This window comes from Neovison vison, chromosome 6, assembly GCF_020171115.1.
Source record: "Neovison vison isolate M4711 chromosome 6, ASM_NN_V1, whole genome shotgun sequence".
In the NCBI taxonomy this organism is placed as follows: Eukaryota; Metazoa; Chordata; class Mammalia; order Carnivora; family Mustelidae; genus Neogale; species Neogale vison.
In genome coordinates, this window is record NC_058096.1 from 111997232 (window position 1) to 112019567 (window position 22336).

Here is a 22336-nt window from a genome sequence, read left to right on the forward strand (position 1 = left end):
AAGAATATTTAATTTCCCAGTTTTGTCTCAGAGTGAATCAGAGAGATTAATCTCAGAGAGATTATAAATATAATTTCTTCCAAATAAAATTTAGGCAAGTGATTGTTTCCTGTGACAAGAGGACATTGAAATGGAAGCCAATAAGTTTCAATTCTGTATCTTGCAGTCAGCAAGAACCTCTCCTTCCCCTGATTTGGCTCTCCTTTTTTTATTAATCTCTTGCCATAGACTGTTGGCTCTCGTTGCCATGTTTTCATCAATTAGCTATTACAGATAGTAATCTCTGGTAAGTAGAACTTACACAATTTCTTTTATACAGATAAATTGGAGGACAAAGATTTACAGAAACACAAATGATGTCTAAGTCCTTCTTTCCGTTGTACTGGTCAAATGCCTTGATGGGGATCCTTTCTGAGGTTAAATTCTTTTATAAGAAAGTCATTGCGCTGTCAACGTGAAAGGTGAACCCAGGTATTCAATACTGAGTTTTGTTTACAGTGATATATACTGACACATTATTTCTGAGCAGAGGAGAAGAAAATTTAGGTTCACGTTATATGCAGATTTTAAGATCACTTATCAGTGTAATCCAGGAAGGAGAAATAGATGTAGCTAAAAGGGTTGCATTTATAGGACACTCCAACAGCAGTGACCACTCAAGAAAAAAATGCAGTCTTCCATATTTTAATTCTACGCATCCAAACTGAAGAAATAAATGAAAGCCTGTAGATGGCTATGAGAATGCAAAGGGCTTAAGAGAGGAGAAAAACAGGAAAATGCTCTTCTCTATATTTGGGACTAGTTCTTACCTACACTTACTCTTTCCTAATGGTGAAAGCAAGCAGTTTGAGACTCAGCCCCTGGGTGTCCCTACACTTCTCATAACAGCTCCATGTTTCAGAATGCCCCCAGAATGTTCTGTGAGTACCTGGAGTAGAAGTCTCAGGAAGCAAGGTGTGTGTTTCATCCTTTCTGTGGTCAGATCAGCTAGTCTGTGATGAACCTGGATATATTTCAGTTACAGAAGTTGGTAAAAACCCTAGGGTCCAAGTGGTGAATCTTCTATTTCAAACCTATTTGATAGGAAATGAAGCACCTGTTTGAATTCAGAAGAAATCAGTTGTTTTACTTTATCAGGTAAATTGTATTCATTTTGCCATTCAGGTTTTGTGGAAAGATGGCTGTCTCTTCTTTCAGACAGGATGGGGTAGATCTATAACATTTTTCATTCATTCATTCATTCATTCATTCACTCATTGAGTATCTGTCAGGTATGCTAAGTTTTTTTTCAAGATCAAGGTACCTTGTGGTTAGAAAGGAACAATCTACTTTTTTTTTGTTTGTTTTCTTTCAAATTCTAATAGTTTTTCTTACATAAGAAATATATGGGACATAGGCAAACCCAGAGAATTCTTCTGAGGGCAGTATTTTGGACTGACATTGAAGTGTCAGGTTCTAACTTCTGAGGCTCTTCTACTGGTCTTTGTAAATAGGCATTACATTAGCATCCCAGCAAAAAGAAGTTTCTCCCCTCTGTGCTTATGGGATTATAATAAAGAAGAGGCACAGACATTGCTCCCTTTCCCCCACTATGTTCACTTTGGTGAAACGTAGGGATGGTGGAACATGAGGGATGAATATTATCCTCATTGACATGGCTCAGAGCTAGCTTCATCCACAAATACAAAAGAGAACAGTAACAAGGGGTCCTGTATTTGTTTCATGCTCTGCTATCACCTGTTTGAACCATAATCTAGCACGGCCAGGCCCTGCGTTTTCATTTTGCAAAGGGTCACACAAATGATTTTGCTGGTCCTGTCTGCACTGCTCATGTTCCTCTTGGCTCCGCTGATCTGCCTTCAGCCTCCAATCCTACTCTGTCAACATGTCCCTTCTCCCGTCAAATAAGAAATTGTTGTTGTTGTTGTTCACTGAATGCTTTTTAAATTAACTTCAAAAGTACTGCTTCCTATGGCAGGTTTATGACACTGATTTTTAACAAAGCTCTGCCAAGTATCCAAGTAGATTTCCAATCATGCAATTCTTAACTTTGGTGGGTTGTTGTTCTTTGTTCTAGGTAAATTAAAGTTGGTTTTAGGGTTTTAATTTTTTAAAAGACAATTGAGTACACTGCTTGACTTACTTATGGCTCCTTAAAGTAAAATTAGGAAAGTTTGAATTGAAATGTGTTTTCCCATTTTTTATCTTGGATAGTAAGCCGCTCTTTGTCTACATCTGAAAATTCCAGCTTTATGGTGCATAAGTTGACGCATTAGCATTGGAACCACACTCTGTTGTTATTAAGTAAAATATTTCCCCTGAATTGTATAGAATTAAAAATGCTGCCCTTTAAAAGCTTAGCCATCAGCACCTACAGTGCTCTTCATGCCTGGGAATACAGTCTCTTGTTTCTTTAGTACCACCCAATACCTTCAGTCCTCCTGCTATTCCAGGGGTCTCCTTTGTGCCTCTGGGGTAAATGCATTCTCCATGTCTCTTAAGTCCTTCGAGAAGCACTGAGTGTTTGCTCACTGGCTTTTAACGCTGGTCCCAAAACGTTTCTCTTTACATATATTGAAAAAAAAAAAAAATCAAAGGACGACGGTTCTTTGTTCTCATCCAAGCCCACAATTAGCCCAAGTTCCATTCTCTGTAGCTGGAAGGAGGAGGAAAGGGGTGACTCCACAGGCATTTTACTGCCTGTGAGAAAGTGCTCAGCCGGTTCCTTTGTCCTTTTTGTCAGGGCCGGCTGCTTCCCTAATTGTACCGCTGTAGGGAAGCACGTGCCTCCGGGAGCATTATCTGATTCCTACAGGACCTTCAGGAGTGCTTTGCATGCTGACCCTTAACTTGAACACAAATAATATCTTTTCAATCCCATTCCTAGGCTGCTGCTGCAGGCCTGCGTACCTCCTGAGGAGCTGAATTCAGGGGCGGGGGGGGGGGTGGGTGGGTGGGGAGGGGGGTGGGGAGCAGGGGTGTGGACGCTCACCGGGGCCTCAGGTTTTATTCTCTTACCCCCATCTCACCTGCAGTTTTGCCTCACCTGTCAGGAGGGGGAAGCTGAAGCTGGAGGACAGGAAGGAATGGGAGCTGGAGAAGTCAGAGGGGAGAGAAGGCAAGACAAACAGCTGCTCTTGTCAGCATGGGGAGAAGTGTAAAGAGATTAATAGTTATTTGAAGAGCAAATGGGGACGTGGCATCCGGCCGTGGAATGCCAATGTATAAATGTACTGGAATGGACATGCGGCCTTTAGCATTTAGACAGATGCTCTCTGGACTGAATGGAATGGCCGAGTTCGTACTTTCTCCTCCCCATGTGAAATACCTAAAGTTTAGTTAAATAATTCAGTTTAACGACAATTTTCGTCCAGCTTCTCTTTCTCTGTGAGTCTGTTCTTCCCCATAGTTTTACTTGGTCAAGGACTCTCAGAGTTATCCTTCAACGGAAGAGCCAGAGTCCTCCTTTCCTTTATAAAATATGTACCAAAGAGACTACTTTTCTCTTCTGCTTTTGCTTTGTTTTCCCCTTCACTAACTTGAAGAAAGAATGAGATCGATATGTGTCAGAAGTTCTCACACACAAAACTTCTGAAAGGTGCTTGCCCCTTCTGAAATGTGCCTATTTTGACTCTAGTTTAGGATGGACTTGAATTGTCTCATCAGACTGACAGGTGTGATGGTGCTGGGCAGGGCCTGGACTCAGAGTCAGAAGATTTGGTTTCAGAATTCCCACTCTGTGCTTACTAGCTGATGCTTGAGATCTCTCCCACTTTATGATAGTAATGCATTTTTTTTCCCAGATTAAATGACAAGTCAATTCCTTCTTTCCATGTACATCCTATCAAGTGCCTCCTATTCCGTGCCTGTTGGCCCAGAAGACCTACAAGTATCTGGGAGAGGAGCTATATGAACTAATGTACTTCTAAATTATATCAAATATAGAATGTTAATCATAACTAGATGATGTTCCTCTTACACATGTTCCACTCTGGCAAAGAAGAAATGGCTACAAAGAAAACGAAAGAACAGATAAAAAATTAGGTTATGCTTGGATGATATACTAGCATGTTTACTTTAAAAATATCTAGGTGGCTCTCCCTAATTTTACTACCCATGCTTCTCCAGTCTTGCTGAACTGAGTCCTCGGGGCCCGGGGCAGAGGGCAGTGGGGGGTGGCATTCCTGGTACCCTGGGACAGAATTTAAACAATAAGACTACAGGGAAGTTTGGAGGACCTCTGATTTTACCCCATATACAACAATTCTATGCTTAAGTCCTCTTTAAAACATATCTATCTAACACTGGATAGTATTTCTTATTCTGAATACTATACATAGAAATACATAGTATTTCTTATTCTGAATACTATGGCGGGAGGGGATAAAAAAGAAATAGTAGGTGGTTTTTATTTATTTTAAAGACCTTCTCTATAACTACTGAGCTCTGGACATTTTTGTCCAGAGCTCATATTCTATGTCCAGCACATATTCTACTTTGTTTGTTTGTTTGTTTGTTTTAATATAGTTGACACACAGTGTTACATTAGTTTCAGGTGTACAATGTGATTTCAAGTCTATACCCTATGCCCTCCTCACTACACACACAGTCACTGTCTGTCACTAGACAGTACTACCACAAAATCATTGTGTATATTCTATTATCAGTTTCTCTTCAGGAGACCACAGTCTCCAAAAGCTGCACGTGAAGCTTTGTGATCTCTGTGGGTCATTACAAAACACACGCAGGCCTTAGACTTCCCTTGCTGTTTCTGTGTATCACAAATTAGTCCTTTTACCCAGAATGTGAAGTTTCATTTCTGAATGTGAATTTCGATTTCTGTAGAATGCATGCACCAAATGATGCCTTCTCAGAGCAATGATCTGCCGCCAACATAGCTAACACTGGGGTTTCTGGGTGTCCTGTAGCCACAGTACACGAACCTGGGGCTCCTGAACAGCATGGACCAGCAGATCCAGAACGGCTCGTCGTCCACCAGCCCCTACAACACAGACCACGCGCAGAACAGTGTCACGGCGCCGTCGCCCTACGCGCAGCCCAGCTCCACCTTCGATGCCCTCTCTCCATCCCCCGCCATCCCCTCCAACACTGACTACCCGGGTCCGCACAGCTTCGACGTGTCCTTCCAGCAGTCCAGCACCGCCAAGTCGGCCACCTGGACGGTAAGAGCCCCTGGTCCCTGTGTGCCCTTCAACTTGACCCCTGAATCTGAGGGGCGGTGAAGGGGGGTGGTCTTCACTGCCCCTCCCAGCGGCTTCTCCTCTGCCAAAGCTTACAGATCCATTTTGAATGGTGCAATGTTTTTCACTGTCCTCCATGGACATTTTATTTTTAAATATTTAACACAGAACCTGAGAGAGAAAAAGTGCCGTTGAATGGGAAAAACCCCGATCTTGGAACCAAAGCCCTATGTTCTGGCAATTTCAGCAGATCTGTTCTCCCCTGCTTTGTGCAGTTGGGGTGGGGGGGATTCCTCTACCTGAAAGTTTTTGGAAAACTATAAAGCATTATTCTAACAAAAAGTATCATAGGCATAGGATACAGGCTTGCATTTCTAAGAATGTAGCATAGTTACTATCTCATTACTTTTAAGAAGTAAATGTCATATTAATGTGTGGTTAAAAAAATTAAATCGCAAACATGGAGTGATAGGAAATTAAAATCTCATTTATTATAGAATGGCTAAATTCATTTATACTTGTAGGTTTTATAGCACAGATTGTAACTTACTGATACTTATGTATTTACTACATTTAGAATTTTTTTCCTCAAAGAAAGCTCTAATTGAAGTTTTAACTTCAATTAGTCCAAAGAGATTCTGGTTAAAAATGTTGGGAAAAAAAATGAACTTTGCATATATAACTTTTCCAAGACTGCATGGAAATATTCTCAAAAATTAAAAAGGTACAAGAATGTTTATTCTATTTCAAAGTTTGTTTTCTAATGTATTATAAATAAAGTTCACATATGAGGGAGGAGACTTACAAGACTGGTTTTAACTACTTGAGCAAAGGATGCCCAACACCAAAGTGGCAAAATGGCACACGTGTTTTTCAAACAACTTACTATTTGCATGGATTATAGAAGTGCTTCCAGAGGCGACTCTTGATCTGTGGGGGTCCTGAATTCCAGGGCCACACTGGGTGGGTGTACAGAGCTGACAGGCCAAAGACATTTGAACCGCTATGTCGATTTCAAACACAACATAGGAAACCAAAACAAAAATCAGAAATAAAGTCACCCCTGGTCGAAAAAAAAAAAAAAAAAAAAAAAAAAAAGAAGTGCTTCCAGATACTATCATCTTACTGATAAATAGCTTTAGAATTATTTTAGCAGATCTTCCCACCCCCGTTGGCAAATAGATTTCTCTGGAAAGTGTTTTACTTTTTATGTTACAGAGTCTAGTTCACTGTAGCTTTAATCCAGCTCTACATCGTTTATAAAACAATCTGCATTTACGCACTACATCCCAACATAGTTTCACACATGTGCCCTCATTTTGTCTTCGCTTCTTTGTGAGGTAGGTAGGACAAGTTTTATAATTCCCATTTTCCTAGTGAGAAAAGCTAAGAATGTGGCGTTGAAGTGACATCCCTGAAGGGACAGAGGCTTCGGTGGTGCTGGACCTATTTCGGATTCTCCACTCCCGCACTAGATTGTGTTCTTTTTCTACCCTTCCACATCAGGATGTTCAAAAGGGGTCAGAAATTTTATTTTTGGGCTTTTCTTTCATGGTTTGAGAAGCGGTTCTGTCATGGTTCATATTTCAAACATAAAGTCTAAGTAAAAGCTTAAAATCTGATATTCCTCCCATGTGTTATTTACCAATTATGTCCCAGTCTTGAGGGTCTTTTGTAATAATCCTGGAGACGGACACTAAAGGTGAGTAAACGTAGAGTCCCTAGACCTTAAGTAAATATTGGTTGATCAGTCTCAGTCGTAGTGTGCTGAAGATCTGCTAGAAGCACCATTTTATAAATGGCGCATGGTGCGCCTTAGCATAGGGATGACCCACTGGGTGTTCACGGTCCCTGATCTTCCAGGCCAACACTTTCTTGTTTGCACACCCGGGCCAAGCTCCACTGCGTTAGGAATAAGCACATCTGAAGGGCCAATGGGCACAATGAGGCCACTAAATGATGGAGCATTTCCCCTCTAACATGGTTTAAGGATCATAGTGGTGGAGCGTGCTGCAGGTGGAACATGAAATCAGTCTCATCAGCTCCTCATACAGAAATCTTAATGTTCTTAAGGTTTCTTCCAATTTGAACATGATTCTGAACCATCCAAGCCCTTTCCTCAGAGAACTAAATTGTGTCATAGGAAAAAGCCTGAGGAGCTATACCTAAGTGGTAGATTAAGAAAGAGAGAAAATGTCTTCTTGAGTATACTTAGGTTTCCTTACATGGGGCAACAGTGAGATCAGTATTCTGAATGACAGGGTAGTCAGTGCTATTTATGGGAGGAGCCACTGTTTGGAAATCAGAAAACCTTAATTCTAGATATGATCATCTTTGTGAGTTTTTAGCCGAGTCACTTCATCTTTTTCAAGTTCAGTCAGTACTTCTGATGAGGATAACGATGAGTCTGGTGAAACCTACTTTCTTTTCTTAGGGTGAGGTTGAAGTAATGATCAGCATAGAGGTTTGTGGGACATGTGGGTGACTCAGTCAGTTAAGCAGCCTTCTGTTCAAGTCATAACCCAGGTTCTTGAGATCCAGCCCCACAACAGGCTCCCCAGGAGCCTGCTTCTTCCTCTGCTTGCCACTCCCCCTTGTGCTCTCTCTCTTTATGTCAAATAAAAATAAAATCTTAAACTAGGACATTTTCAGAAGGACTTAGGTTCTCATTAGAAATTTTGCCTACCATTAAAGAATGGCCTTACTTAAGCTGCTTTGCCTTTCTTGGGTTTCTCTTCAGCTGTCTACTATCTACTCTATTGATTTTATAGAATGGGGTGACTGAATTAGATGTCTCTTCTCTCCTGCCAGTGTATCAGATGGTGTTCAGAGTTTTATTTATTTATTTATTTATTTTTTGAAAGATTTTATTTATTTATTTGTCAGAGAGAGAGAGAGAGAGAACACAAGCAGGCAGAGTGGCAGGCAGAGGCAGAGAGAGAAGCAGGCTCCCCGCTGAGCAAGGAGCCCGATGTGGGACTCAATCCCAGGACCCTGGGATCATGACCCACCTCTGAAGGCAGTGGCTTAACCAACTGAGCCACCCAGGCATCCCCAGAGTTTTATTAAGTCCTTTCTTGGTCACCCTCGGTTTTATTTTAGTCAGAGGGACATTTCTGCTAAATTTAGGGCCCTCAAACCCTTATCTGTGTAGCTACTGAGATCACCTAAAACAGCTGAGCAGCAATATCTAACTCTCTGAGCCAAACTGTATACACTTCCACTTAGACATAGACCTTACATTTGTTTTAAATTATTTTTATTAACATATAATGTATTATTTGCCCCAGGGGTACAGGTCTGTGAATCATTAGGCTTATACATTTCACAACTCACCTCACATTTTTAAAAATTATCATCTCACTTGTTTATTTCGACTGAGCCTCACTAACGAGGGCTGTCAGCCCCACTTTTATAAATGAGGAAACTTAGAGGAGTGATGGTGACAAGGCCGATGACCAGTCAAGGAGGGAGAGGAACCCAGGGCCTCCCATTCCCAGCTCACGTCTCTCTGCCGTCCTGTCTAGACAGCTTCTCCTGGAAATGAATAAAAGGAACCATGGAGGGATATCCAGGCCCTGTGTGGTACGGAGCTGAGGCTGAGCTGATGGAGGGCTTTTTAAATGTCATATTACACAACACCTATTTCTTTGGCATCTGTGCATGTTAAAGCCACTTTTCAAAATAAAATACTATCATTTAAAACTGCCCACAAACTAGAAGTAGCAGAAGCAGCTGTCAGGAGGAGGAACCACACTTTCTGCATCGTCTCCTGGTAATTTTTTAATAAAAACCTTTTTAGTACCATTTTATCACTTGTCATCATCCTCTCGTGTTTTCTCTTTTCATTCTGCTTTTACTCAGAATTACTGCCAAAATATAATGAATATATTTAAAGCATATATGCATATTTGCTTTCTCTATTTTTTTAAACAACGAATGTGATTGTATTTCCAATTCCATAAAAGCAAGGTATTTATTTTAAACTTTTTCCAATGAAATAAAGTGAAGTGTGATAACATTTTTCCATATTCCATATCTTACAGACGTGTACACATACATTCAAACCCAAACCCACACTGAACTTAAGACTTCACTTCAGACTCCTTTCTTCTTTCTAGAGTCTAATTGCTGCTGCTCAGGGAGGCCTCCCCTTTAACATCCTGAGGTGCCAGTCTAGGATCATGGCAAAGAATCAGGAGCCATCAGATGGTTGACAGAATGGTATTTTAGAAATGGCAAGAGGGACACCTGGGTGGCTCAGTTGGTAGGGTGTCTGCCTTCAGCTTGGGTTTTGAGGTCCTGGGATTGAGCCCCACATTGGGCTCCCTGCTCAGTGAGGAGTCTCCTTCTCCCTCTTCCTCTGCCACTCCTCCTGCTCATGCTCTCCCTTTCAAATAAATAAGTGAAATCTTCAAAAAAAAAAAAAATGGGGCGCCTGGGTGGCTCAGTGAGTTAAGCCTCTGCCTTCGGCTCAGGTCATGATCTCAGGGTCCTGGGATCAAGCCCCACATCAGACCTTCTGCTCAGTGGGGAGGCTGCTTCCCTCTACCCCCGCTTGCCTCTCTGCCTACTTGTGATCTCTATCAAATAAATAATGAAATCTTAAAAAAAAAAAAAAAAGAGAGAAAGAAAGAAAGAAAGAACAAACAAAAAAGACAAATGGCAAGAAACTTGGGTGTGGATTTTGATTCTGAAATTTGCTCTCGGCCTATGGGACCTGTCCAAATAGGATGTTAATGCTTATTCCTTATTATGAGGATTGCATGACCCGTGTAATACTAGCTTCTCATAGGAATAGAAATGTTTGCCAAATCTGAATTTCGATCCCTTTGTTTCATGAGTTTATTACAGTTTTGTGAAGGTTCAGTTGTACAACCAGCAATAATTTGAAAGAATGCAAAGCAAAATGTTTCTACCTTTTTTTTCCCCCTTAGTGCTTTTGTGCTATCTGTATGCCCCAAGGAACTGTGATACTATCCACTATCCAAATATATGAATTAGATGATGTCGAATGATAACAGGTTGTCCCATATGCAGACTCCCACAGGACGGCTCTGCTGTTTTCCTGTGCCTGCCCAAGCAGACACAGGCCCTCCTACCTAACACAGGGAGAGGTCCTCTCCAGATTTTAAGAAACTGTTGACTTCAACATGTATGTCTTATTTTTTAATCGGCCACTTGGTTTGTGGCAATGCCTTGTTTTTAGTCGCCATGGTAAATAAAGGCTAACGGTGGATTTCACTCATGGAAGAGTTGATATATTGACTTGTGGTGGCAGAGTTCTGGAGGGAAGCCACACGCTCACCGGTGGGAACTGTTTCAATGGACTGTGGCATGTCCATGTAATGCATTACTCTGTGGCCATTGAAGAGAATCCTGTGTACTGACTGGAATGTTTTTGGAGTTATTGCTAAGGAAAAGATAAGCTTTCTGTGGCAGCTACTTGAGAACTGAGAGGTGTGGTGAGAACATCACTTCTGGGGCCAGAGTGTTCCCTTTCCTCAGACTCTAGTGACCAGTCCTCTTGGGAATATAGGTCAGTCTGTCTTGATGATCAGCCTCACACACCTTTATCAGTTTGAGAGCTGTTTTGTCATAACCCATGATGTACAGTATTATCTGTGTGTGAATACTGTGAAAAACTTTCACATTAGTGATTTTTGTTGTTGTTGTGCTTTGTCTAAGATAAAGACCTGGTCGTTGGCCATACCTTTTTTTTTTTTTTTCTGTTGTGATTTTTCCCTTCACAGATTTAAAGGTCTTGGAGGGTAGGCCTCCTGACCTAGTGCCCAGCACACTGTCCAGCCTACACAGGCCCATAATAAATATGAAGAAACTTTGTTTTCTCTTCACGGCTAAAGGAAGAAATTCCAGTTCCAAGCAGTATGTCTCAATTCTGACTTTGATCGTTAACCATCCGTAAACGGGATGATTTTTGCCTCTACCCATGATTTCGAGAGAGCGTTTTTCCTTTGCCGTTCCTAATCATGCCAGCTTCATGTCCTGTTCAGAGCTTTGAAGAATCTGACTTGAGCAAGTGGAGAGATTAGGGAGGTGGTATTTGAAAGGGGAACAGCCAGTTCCCTGGGGGAGAGCTTCATTGATCCCAGCATATCAGTCCTGCAAGTTCTCTTCCCTTGGCTTCACAGGAGAGCTGAGAGGCATGCCTGTGGCCCACCCTCCCTGTCATCAGGTTACCTGAAATGTAAGACTTCCAGAATCAGGCTGCCAGCTCTGCAGAATTCTAACCAAGCCAGCCCATTGCGTGGCCCTCTGGAATCTCAGGACTCTTAAGAATAGCCCATCAAAGGACATGGTGTACAGACCAAGTTTTTCATGGTGAAAATGATTTATCAACTGCTTTACACTAAGGAAACACTTTTGTCGTCAAAGTTCGAGCTTTAATTGGAGCTGATCTCATCACTGAGTGGCTGTTAGGTTTTATTGCTGAGGGACAAGAGAGAAGACTTGGCTCCTGCCAGTGATACATGTGTTACCCATAACGAGGTTATTTTCACTTCCTGACATATATGTCCTGTAAGTCTCCGGAGATACGTAAAGGAGTGCTTTCTGGTGCCCCTCTCATGAGGAAGGAAACAATAACACTGAGCACAGTCGCCTGTTAGCCAAGCTATTTCTTAGTCCACCAAGCATTGAGGAAGACTCTCGTAAGTAAAGGGCCAGAATATTCTTGGTGATGGTTCCTGTTACTTGGTTGACCCTGGCTTGGAATTAAAAATGAATTTCCATCACAAGACACGCTGCAGGGCTCTTGGCCCTAGGGCAGGGCAGAATAACTTCATCAGCATGTTTGCCCTAATTTGTTTAGATTGACTCTAGGTCAATGTATGTGGGATAAACCAGTTTCACCTAATGTTTATGCCCCTCCCACACTATTCTGAATGATTTGTTGAATGCGCTTTTTATTTAAAAATAAATATTTTGGGGGTGCCTGGGTGGATCAGTGGGCTAAGCTTCTGCCTTCTGCTTAGGTCATGACCCCAGGGTCCTGGGATTGAGCTCCGCATCTGGCTCCCTGCTCCTCGGGAAGCCTGCTTCTTCCTCTCCCTCTGCCTGCTGCTCTGCCTACTTGTCATCTCTCTCTTTCTCTCACTCTCAAAAATAAATAAATGAAATCTTTAAAAAAACAAAAGTAAAAATAAAAAATTTGACACTGATTTATTATATCTAATGTGATGAGAACTACCACTTAATTAAATAGAAATAAATAGCAAATTTAAATAAAGTTGACATTTCTTTTTTCCACTATAAAGTTTTCTTTTTGTTTTTCTCCTTGTTCTTTCTCCCCATCCTCCTCTTCCTCAGTCCTTCCCTCCCTTTCTTCCCTTCCATCTCCTTTTTCTCCATCACTCTGTTGACATTAGTACTGGTCAGTTTTTTGTTTTGGTTTTGTAAGTATTCACCAGCCACTTAGTACCTTGTTTTTTCACTGGAGCTTTGCTTTCCTGGAATGGTGGATTAATATTGGGAAGATCATGGTAGAAATCTGTCACCATGGACAGTTTCATCAAGAATGGGAATCCGATGCGGGGTGCCTGGGTGGCTCAGTGGGTTAAGCTTCTGTCTTTGGCTCAGGTCATGATCTCAGGGTCCTGGGATCAAGCCCCACATCAGTCTCTGCTCAGCAGGGAGCCTGCTTCCCCCTTTCTGCCTGCCTCTCTGCCTACTTGTGATCTCTGTCAAATAAATAAATAAAATATTTTTAAAAAAAAAGGAATGGGAATAGGATGATCGGGCCCTTTTGGTTTAACAGATCATGTTGACTAGATATGGGCTACCTGAGGGGTGGCAAACTCAAATATCAGTGGGAATTGAATGATGAGAACAAGGATGGCAGCAAGATGAGATCATGTGCCCTGCCTACAACGTCTGTCCTTTGCAATCTCAGCCCCTTGTTTTGGGAGAAAGTAGACCTGGCATTAAAAGAATAAATTTTCAGAAACAGCTTGAAAACCTGGATTTGCACATAATATCTGCAGATCTTTAAATGATCGTAATAATTTCGTTTTTAAAAAAATCATAAAACACTCCAGACCAAACGAAACAATAGGCATACTGAATGTTGACCTTGTCATATATTGAACAAAGACAAGGGAAGATTATGTGAAGTTTACATAATATAACTGGAAATTAGAGCAGGTATCTAAGGGAGCGATTACCAGTAAATATGTTTCATTCATAAATAATTCTCTATCCCTTTAAAAACTTATATAGATTAATCCCTTTCTACAATAAATTGAGCGACATGCTTGTCATTGGAGATTTTTCTGTTTTTTTCTTGCAGTAAATGACTTCCACCTTCTCATTCCAAGTAGAATTTTATTGTATACAAAATATAATACTGTGCATTGTTGGATCCTTTGTCTAAGGAAAGGATCTTATCTGTTTGTTTTTGTTTTTATCGTTAGAGAATTTATGGGACTCAATGACTTACCTCTCTAAATTGGCCAAACTGTAATCAGAAGAGGGCAGTGAGATTGAAAGAGAGTTGAATCAATTTTCTCAGCTCACAAACTGATGGCTTGTTTTTAATTGGCAAGTAGAGTGTGTGCCAGAAGAAAAATGACCTGAAAATTGAGGTGTAAACAGAGAATAATGTCATAAAAATTTTTAATGACTCAAAAGAAACACAGTATATCATTAAGCTTGACAAAGATCCCTTCAAATCAGCCCAGAATGATATGTACCGTTTATTGAGGGAATGTTGCTCTGAGGGCATTCCCATACCTGAGTTCAGCACCTTCTTCCACTCACATCCCAGATAATTAGCCATTTCCATAGTATTACCAAGTCTTGCCATGGTTTCCATCCCCTCTGGTGGAAAAGGGCAGATGTATTTTTCTCATGAAAGGGGTTTAGCAATCACCTGTCACATCATGAGTATAGCATGTGCGTAAAATATATCCTCATAGGTTTATATCACTATCAATTACTATGTCTACTCACGTCACCATGACTGGAAGACGACTTGAGATAACATAGCTTTCTGCTCAACCACTTCCAATTCTCTGAGATTAAAGGAGAGTTTATTGTAAGGGAAAATGTTAGACTCTTTGAAGCCCTGCAGATGTTCTGTAGACATGGAATGGCTTTTAGAACAAGGGGTCCTGTAATTAGACACATGGAGGTCTAAAGGTAATGATCTTGGCAGCAGTCTCTCCTGTGGTTTTTAATAATGATTATGGCCCCATCATCAGGCTGCCCTCAGGTGAAATTTAAAAGAAAATTTGATAGTAGCCAGAGATCCTAGATCTAATTCATTGTGAGGTAAGTTAGGGAAACATTCTCACTTTACAAATGGAATGAGCATTGTTATTTTAGTTCGAATGTAGTAATGAAGACCCATGATGTCTTAGTGGAAAAGAGAACAGTATAATTTGCCACTTTGTTACTGTATTACTAATGTCCGAAAGCTTGGAATGTAATTTCTGGTCGTGTTATGCCAAATAGGGAATTTTCAAGTTCACCAGTCATGCAGGTGTTCCTTCATGGGTTACTCATTCAGTTTTTATTTTTAGTTTTTATATGGTTTAACAGGTATCATCTACTAAATCTTGTGAAATATATAATGAAGGCAAATATTCTATTTTAAAGTACTTTGGTTGGGGGAGGGGGAGAAAGAGAGAGAATCTTAAGCAGGCTCTATGCCAAGTGAGGAAGCCTGATGGGGGACTTGATCTTGCAAGATCATGACCTGAGCCCAAATCAAGAGTCAGACACTTAACCAACTGAGCTACCCAGGTGCCCCCCAAATACTTATCCTTTTACTTTAATGGTTTCCAAGTTATATTAGGAAGAACAATGATTACTTAGCTTAAGGATCCTCCTTTGAATCTGAAAAGTCATCTGACAGGCCCACAAAGAGCACGGTCCATGAAGTAGAAAACAGGACTCAGAGGGCAGCTTTGGAGTACTAACAAGTATTACGATCTTGGGCAAGTTCTTCTGTGTCTGCCCACCTGTTCAATGGGTCTTATAGTATTTACTTGGCAAGATTGTTGTGAGGCCTAATTAAAGTTTACGAAGCTCTTTGGAAGCCTGAGAGATCAAGTTCTAAAAACACAGTATGTTACTATCTTACCCTGGATTTTTGTTTTTAGATTTATCTGCTGAATACTTCATCAATTCATGCTTAAAATTTAGTTGGTTTCCTGAGGTTTTCCAGTTATAAGCAGAGATTAATAAAATGGTATAAATATATAAATCCCTAGAAATAAAAGTGGGATGAAAAATACACTATATATAATGTATGTGTGCGTGTGTGTATACATATACATATGTATACACACACACATATATATGTATTTTCTTCTAATATAAAATAATTTCTTCTTAAAGTATGTTTAATTGGATCCCACAACTGTTAATCAGTTACTTTCTTTCTTAGGGATTTATTGGTAAGATTTTTTAGAACCAATGATAAAGTTTTAAACTGTGATCACTTTTAAGAGGTCAGTAAAAGAAAAATACTACTATTTTCCTTAAAAATATAAAATTAATATGCATATTTGTAAAAATACAAATATGTTACTCTAGCTGAGTAAAAAAGGAATTAATTTCCAATAATCAAAATTTAGACTTGAAAGATATTTCTTTCTTCTCTCTCCCTTGTTTACGTACTTTTTCCTTCTACCCTGGGTATAAATTTATGATTTTCATATTTATGAATATAGAGCCCTGGTGTTAAACAATATAAATTGTTTCTACTTTTTTTTTTTAAGCTATTTTGTATTCCTGGGAAAGCAAATCTCATTTTCCCATAAGAACAACATTGTTATTATGGATTATATTTCTGACCAAGGACTTGTCATCAAGTAAGTCATAGATGTGATTAACTGTATGTCATAAAAAGCAAAATTCTGACCACTATCAGCCACTGTAATAGTTTAAAATAGCAAAATAATTATCATAGTCCTGTAAAACTTGCTTAAATATCTTGAATGCCTTAACATGTGTATTAAGTTACTCATAATGTTTTAAGTTACTTTTATGAACTTGACTTATCTAAAATTGATATGCTATTATAACAAATATTTTAATTAATATTTTGATATGCCAGAATTTTGATGCACTTAATGTGTAATAATCGGAGATACCTTTGTTTCTCAAAATTTTCTCTAGGAAAATTAGAATGGAGACTTATAAAACATCTTCCTGTTGCTAAAATTCTATTCAAAAAAGAATTCTGTAGTGTAGACTGGCTTTATTTTAAGAATTTGAGTTAATTTTTAAAGGCATTATTAGAGGGGAATAATAATAAAGATATTATTACAGTAAGGGAAAGAAAAAAACTGGATCCTATTGAATTTAAAATCTTAGTTTTTTTGTGTGTTTACTATCCCTGACCACACCACAATCTCCAAAGCAGGGCAGTCTTGAGAAGATAAAATGTCCCCAGAAGCAAGTGTTTACAAGAAAAGCTGTGAGCGCTAGCGGGAGCAAGCTCTGTTCCTTTGCCTCAGTGATGGATCACGGAGGTCTTTGAGGACTCAAGTTGTATATCCACTCAGGATTTGGTGCTTACCTTGAAATATTATCTGTTCAAATTATCACCTACACTCACTCTTTTGACCTCTCTGTACAAACCCATAGAATTTGTATGGAAGGTCCATGGGAAATCGCGTTTGATAATTAGATAAAGTAGATTGATCAGTAGGTACACTAGAAAGTATTGTCGTAATAGAAATCTGGAGTAATTTTCTTTATACTTAACAGTTAGGATAGAGGTGTAGAAAGTATCCTATTATGATAATTAAGAATTTTTTCTTGAACTAACCCACATAGCTAAGTAACCTCTTTCTCCCTTGTTTATTCTCATGTCTAGAATGTATTGAAATTATATAAATCAATACGCACTCATTTAAAATGCTTCAATTTAACTTTATTTCCTTTGAGTTTAGAAAGGCACCTGACAAATAACTATTTTAATCAGTCTTGGAAAAATATATCATCCACCTCTAAGAGTTACCATAGGTAACTCATTCTTTAGGTTTATATTAATCTTTCATGGTATTCACTGGTAATAGATCATGTTTGATGTTTACCTTCAAAGACCACAGCTTACACTTTTATATTTAGGTGTAACAAAAGCATCTTTTGCAGGTACTTCTATTTTATGTCTGAAGGTCCTTACATGATTCAACAAACAGTAACTCATCTGTGTATTTTTTTGACATAAAAGCTAGAATGGCAAGTGAGGGCCAACTCAAGGTTTAGAGAAAAGATGTCTCACTCAGCAGCAGAAGCTGAAGGAAAAGTAGACTTCTTCCAGGTTACTCACTAGGACCCTCAAGAAACATTACATAAATAGCTCTTTATAAAAGTTCCTGTAATGTATTCATATTTCAGAAGGGATTTTTTTTTTTTTTTTTAGATTTTATTTATTTATTTGACAGACAGAGATCACAAGTAGGCAGAGAGACAGGCAGAGAGAGGAAGGGAAGCAGGCTCCCTGCTGAGCAGAGAGCCAGATTCAGGGCTCGATCCCAGGACTCTGGGATCATGACCAGCGCCGAAGGCAGAGGCTTAATCCACTGAGGCGCCCAGGCGCCCCACAGAAGTGATTTCTTACCTACTGCCATGTGGTTTTCAGCTATGTTTTTCTTCACATAAACATCATAGACATAGGTAGAAGAATCGTGCTGAGAAAAGTCCTTTTGTTAAGTTTTTACAGAATCTTCTTTCAGCCTCTATCCAAATGTATTATCATCTTGGATACTTGGGAATTAGGAGCAGGGAGGGGAAAGGTGAATGAATAGGAAGAAGAACAGAGAAGGGACGGGAACATCGTTCATGCAAAAACAGCAAGTGGATTCTTCTGTAAAAGTATAACGTGGATTCTCTAAGTTTGTTCATTGGATGTTTTCTAAGATGCTTTAATAGTATATTTTCATAATATGGACTTTTAAGAGGAGAAGAGCCAAGCCATTTGAAACTGAATGTTAAATTCAGTTTAAAATCTTGGCTTCTTTGACTAATGTATTCTATAATCTACTGGATGTTTTTGCTCCAAGAGTGAGAATATACCTCTTATTTCCTTCACTTTTCCTCTTAAGAGTGTTGGCTGAGCTATTTCAGGAAAGGAGAAGAAAGGGGACTTCTTATTTTCTTTCCCTGGCAAGTCTTGTTCCTTTTTGAGGAATCTGCATTTTATACCCAATACTAAGTGATCTTAGTCAATGAATACAGTAAGCATGCCATTCCATATACTTTCCTTTTCAGTGTTTTGAAATTTCTAGCAAAGAAGGTCTGCATAACCATCTGCCAGTATTTTAGTGAAATAAAGATAAGCAATATAATTTTAAGACCCCTTTCTCTGATGGTTTGACTTTACTAGGTGTGAACTCTTAGTGCCACAATGTAACCAAAGCAGTATTTTAATGTAGATGCATTTTTTAAAAAAAATTTATATGTTCTTTCTACCTGTTAGAAATAGTCTCTTATTATAATTACTTTTAAATCTAAGTTTTCCTTCCTGTTGTCTCAGAATACAACCAAACTTCACAGAGCTTAGATTTGAGTCCAATCTTCACTGTGTCTGCCTTTGAGGGTCCTAGTGAGTATATACAAAGAAATGACCAGAGTTGCTTGGGTATCTTTTGTCCGTGATCTCAGTAGAATGTCAGTTGTGCTCAGCACATGGAGAATGCCTCAAGGAAAAACTAACTTAGAAGTGGGAGGGCGTTAGGATGAATATATTTTGCCTGGGTACTGCCCACACTGTTAGATGAGCAGTGTGAGAGGTTACATCCTTCTAAAACTTGCTTACAAGCATTCCCACACTAACAGATTTTCTTTTTAAAAATGGTTTGACAATTTGTTTTGAAGCTGTCACTTGGGCATATGGTTGTGGGGCACAGATTAGCTCCTAATTTATTGCTCTCTGAATGTGTTTGACATCGGAATTTAGACTTCAGAAGCAGAAAACGGAATACTTGAAAACATTTAAGCAGAATAGGGGATCATCTCTTTTCCATCATTTCCTGATTTAAGATGAAAATGTTCTCTCAACTGCTAACTTACAATGAGATGTGATATGGCATATATAATCCTGTAAAATATGGGGGATGCTCACAGTGTATCATTTCTAGTTATCTTGCAGGACTGATGATTACAAATACTGTCACCATCCTAGTGGATAGCCAGAATATCTTTGCCTCTTCCTGAAAACAGGGACTGTGGCTCTTTTGCTAAAATGAGGACAAACAAAAGTGCCTAAGGAGGCAGGGTGGTGGGTGGAAAGAATTTAGGCTTTGTGGGTAGATAGACCTGGAGTTGAATTCCTCCGCTCTATCTATGTGGCCTTGGGCAAGACACTATCCCTAGGGCAGCTTCTTCATCCCTAAGGTTGGACTAATACATCTTTAGGTGGCACTTTATTAATAGGATTACACATAATGAATGTAAACTGTTTAACCCTGTGCCTGGCCAATGGTGATTTTTTTTAACTGTATAGATCATAAATTTAGGATTAGAATTCAACCTAACCCCACCACACTCACAGATTCCTTGGGCACTGTAATAAGGAATCCCCTCCTGGGGGAACTTCTAGCTTCTGCTGCCACCATTCTGTGGTGGAAGTTGTATGTTAGAACAGTGCTTTAAAACTTTTATCACAATAAGGAGCAGAGAAAAATGAATCTCTACCTTGGGCATCTCGAGTTGGTCCTGAGTCCTGAGTAGAAGACATACACTTTCTGGGCTTTTGTTTTGTTTTATTTATATAAAACGTTTCAGTAAAACATTTTGTTTTGTTTACATAAAACTTTTTTTTACTTTAGTATATTTATATGAATATTTCTTTTCCCTGTCTAAAAAAATGAGAAGCCTTCAAAATTTTAGTTGCAGGAGGATAAATAGCATTTATCTTGTGGTTTTGAGTTACACCCAGGCATAATGCAATGTCTATTTCTGAGGTACCAGTACCTTAAACAATCGTTTAAGAAGAACAATTTTGAGATAAATTAATGTAGTCTGGAAGACAACACTGAGGAGTAATTATTTTTACAGCCATAACCCAAACCGAGTGAGGACCCCACACTATGAAAGGTTAATATTGTTATTCAGTTGCACAGAGCTCCTTCTCTATTGCCCAGCTTTCCTGAAGCTAGCCGCATTCTAGAGTTGTTTGGATGAGCCCAGAGGGCCCAATCTCCACAAAACAGAAGTCTCAGGGCAGCAGATTCCAGCTCAAAGTGAAGAATGGTCTGGATTCTATGTGCTGCCTCCAATGGTAGTGAGCTCAGCCACACAGTGTGTGGGAATAGGTGGACCCTTGACTCGTTTCAGATGGGAAAATGTATCAAGTAGCCTCTGAAGATCCTTTGGATTAAAAAAAACCTGTGCATCCAGAGGACAAGTCTTTTGTGGCTGAAAAGAAAGAGGACAGCAGTGGATGACCTGCTCTGTGCCAAGCAGCTGGTTAAGTGAGGAAAGAGAGTGAACTTCCTAGGCAGCCAGTGGAGTAGAAACCCAGGGGGAAACAAGGCAGCTCTGCCCTCCCCAGGACAGTGATCCCACTGTTCTACCTGAGGCTGTGGTCAGGTATGGGAAACTGCTCAAGTTAAAACTCGGAAGGTAGGATGAGGCCAACCTATGCGGATCAAGGCATTTGGACTTTGTCTCATGGGCAGCGTGCTGATGCTGAACACTTCTCGAGCATAGGAATAATCATGCTCAGATCCCAATATAAAGCCCATTCATCCAGCAGTATCAAGCATGGTTGGAGAGGGACTGGAATGAAGAAAGCAGTTTGGAAAATGCTACTACTGTGCAGACACTTGGTCGTGGGGCTGACTACTCACCCAGGATACAGTGCACTTGAGCCAGGAAAGACAGACATGAGAGAGCCCCAGAGTCAGATGTGGAAATCCCTGCTGCCAGGGGCTCCACGGGAAGAAGGGAGGAGGAATGGAGAACCAGGAAAGTAGTTGAAATGATTAACTGTGTTCCTAGGGGATATATGTTAGTAAAGGATTGGCAGCCATTTTCCAGCTGGGGCTTTTGCTAATCACTTAACGATGTCCCCAGTGCCTCCATTTCCTCATCTTTAAAATAAAGATAATGATAGCTACACTCCAGGGTTGCTGCGAGGGTCAAGTGAGATAATGAGGTTCCAGTGGTTTGTGAACTTGGAAGTCCATCCTCATCCAAGCTGTTACTGCTGCCTTGGGATAGAGGCAGCAGGTAAGGCATGTAGCTTCCTGTCTTGTAAAATTAGCATTCACGTCCTTTTACTGAGGCTCAAGCTGAAGGTCCTGCTTGAATGAGATGATTATTATCCAGCCTATTTCAAAACTTCCTGCCATGTTTTCTCTCACCCCTGGTAACAAAAGCCAAAAGCCTACTAGCCTCCAGACACTTGACCCTTCTGCCTTTCCTTTTTCCCTGCGGAGAAAGCCAAGTAGTCTCTAGAATAGAATTCACACTCTTCTCCAGGCTGATGGAAATGACTGGCTATGGGAGATAAGGACCTTTCTGTAAGGCTCTTCTACCCTGGGTAAGCTGCTTGTGGAGTATTTTCTCATTAGGATGATGGCTGTCATACAGTCAGCCTTGCCCCCTCTCACAGTGCTTGGTCCCAGACATACTAACATGTGTGCCTCGGTCGTAAGCCATCCCTTCCAGGGACTGATTTCCCGTGGAAGCACCAGTGAGGGGAGAGGCCTTTGTCAGAATTCTCATGACTGAATCATTGCCATGAGCTAACGTCTCCAGCTTTATGAGTCACTGCTGGCCCAGGCATCAGTTTTGTAGGTCAGAGAAATGAAGATGCAAGTTAGAGTCCCCTGTTGTCATTAGCTCACATGGGGGAAGGCAAGCAGTCTTCAGATGGTGGCATTCTAGAAATCAGATGTTCGGCCTTCTTTGTAAGGACATAAGTGAGTGGAAGGGTTTAAGAGTTAATAATAATATTTCAAAAATCCTCTAATTTTTGTGTGTGTTTGTTTTGCTTTAGGCGAAGTAGGTGAAATGATGTGTTTGGGAGATGAATGTTCTCATAATAGGCAAGATAGAGCTTGTAGGGAAACATCTGTAACCAACCCATTCCGCATGAGATGGGGCCAAGGCTTGCTTGTGTTTTAGTGCCTGTTCAAACATGTCTAATTTTA

General features: G+C 40.1%; 1 protein-coding gene across 10 annotated transcripts in view; it reads left to right on the forward strand.

The window, feature by feature from the left end:
- TP63 (tumor protein p63) overlaps window positions 1-22336 on the forward strand; it is a 138267-nt gene that overhangs the window by 53289 nt on the left and 62642 nt on the right. For all 10 annotated transcript variants that reach the window (XM_044251992.1, XM_044251993.1, XM_044251994.1 and 7 more), the window contains one exon: window positions 4929-5183. In XM_044251992.1, the coding sequence (XP_044107927.1) occupies window positions 4929-5183 (255 nt within the window). The remainder of the gene's footprint in view (window positions 1-4928; window positions 5184-22336) is intronic.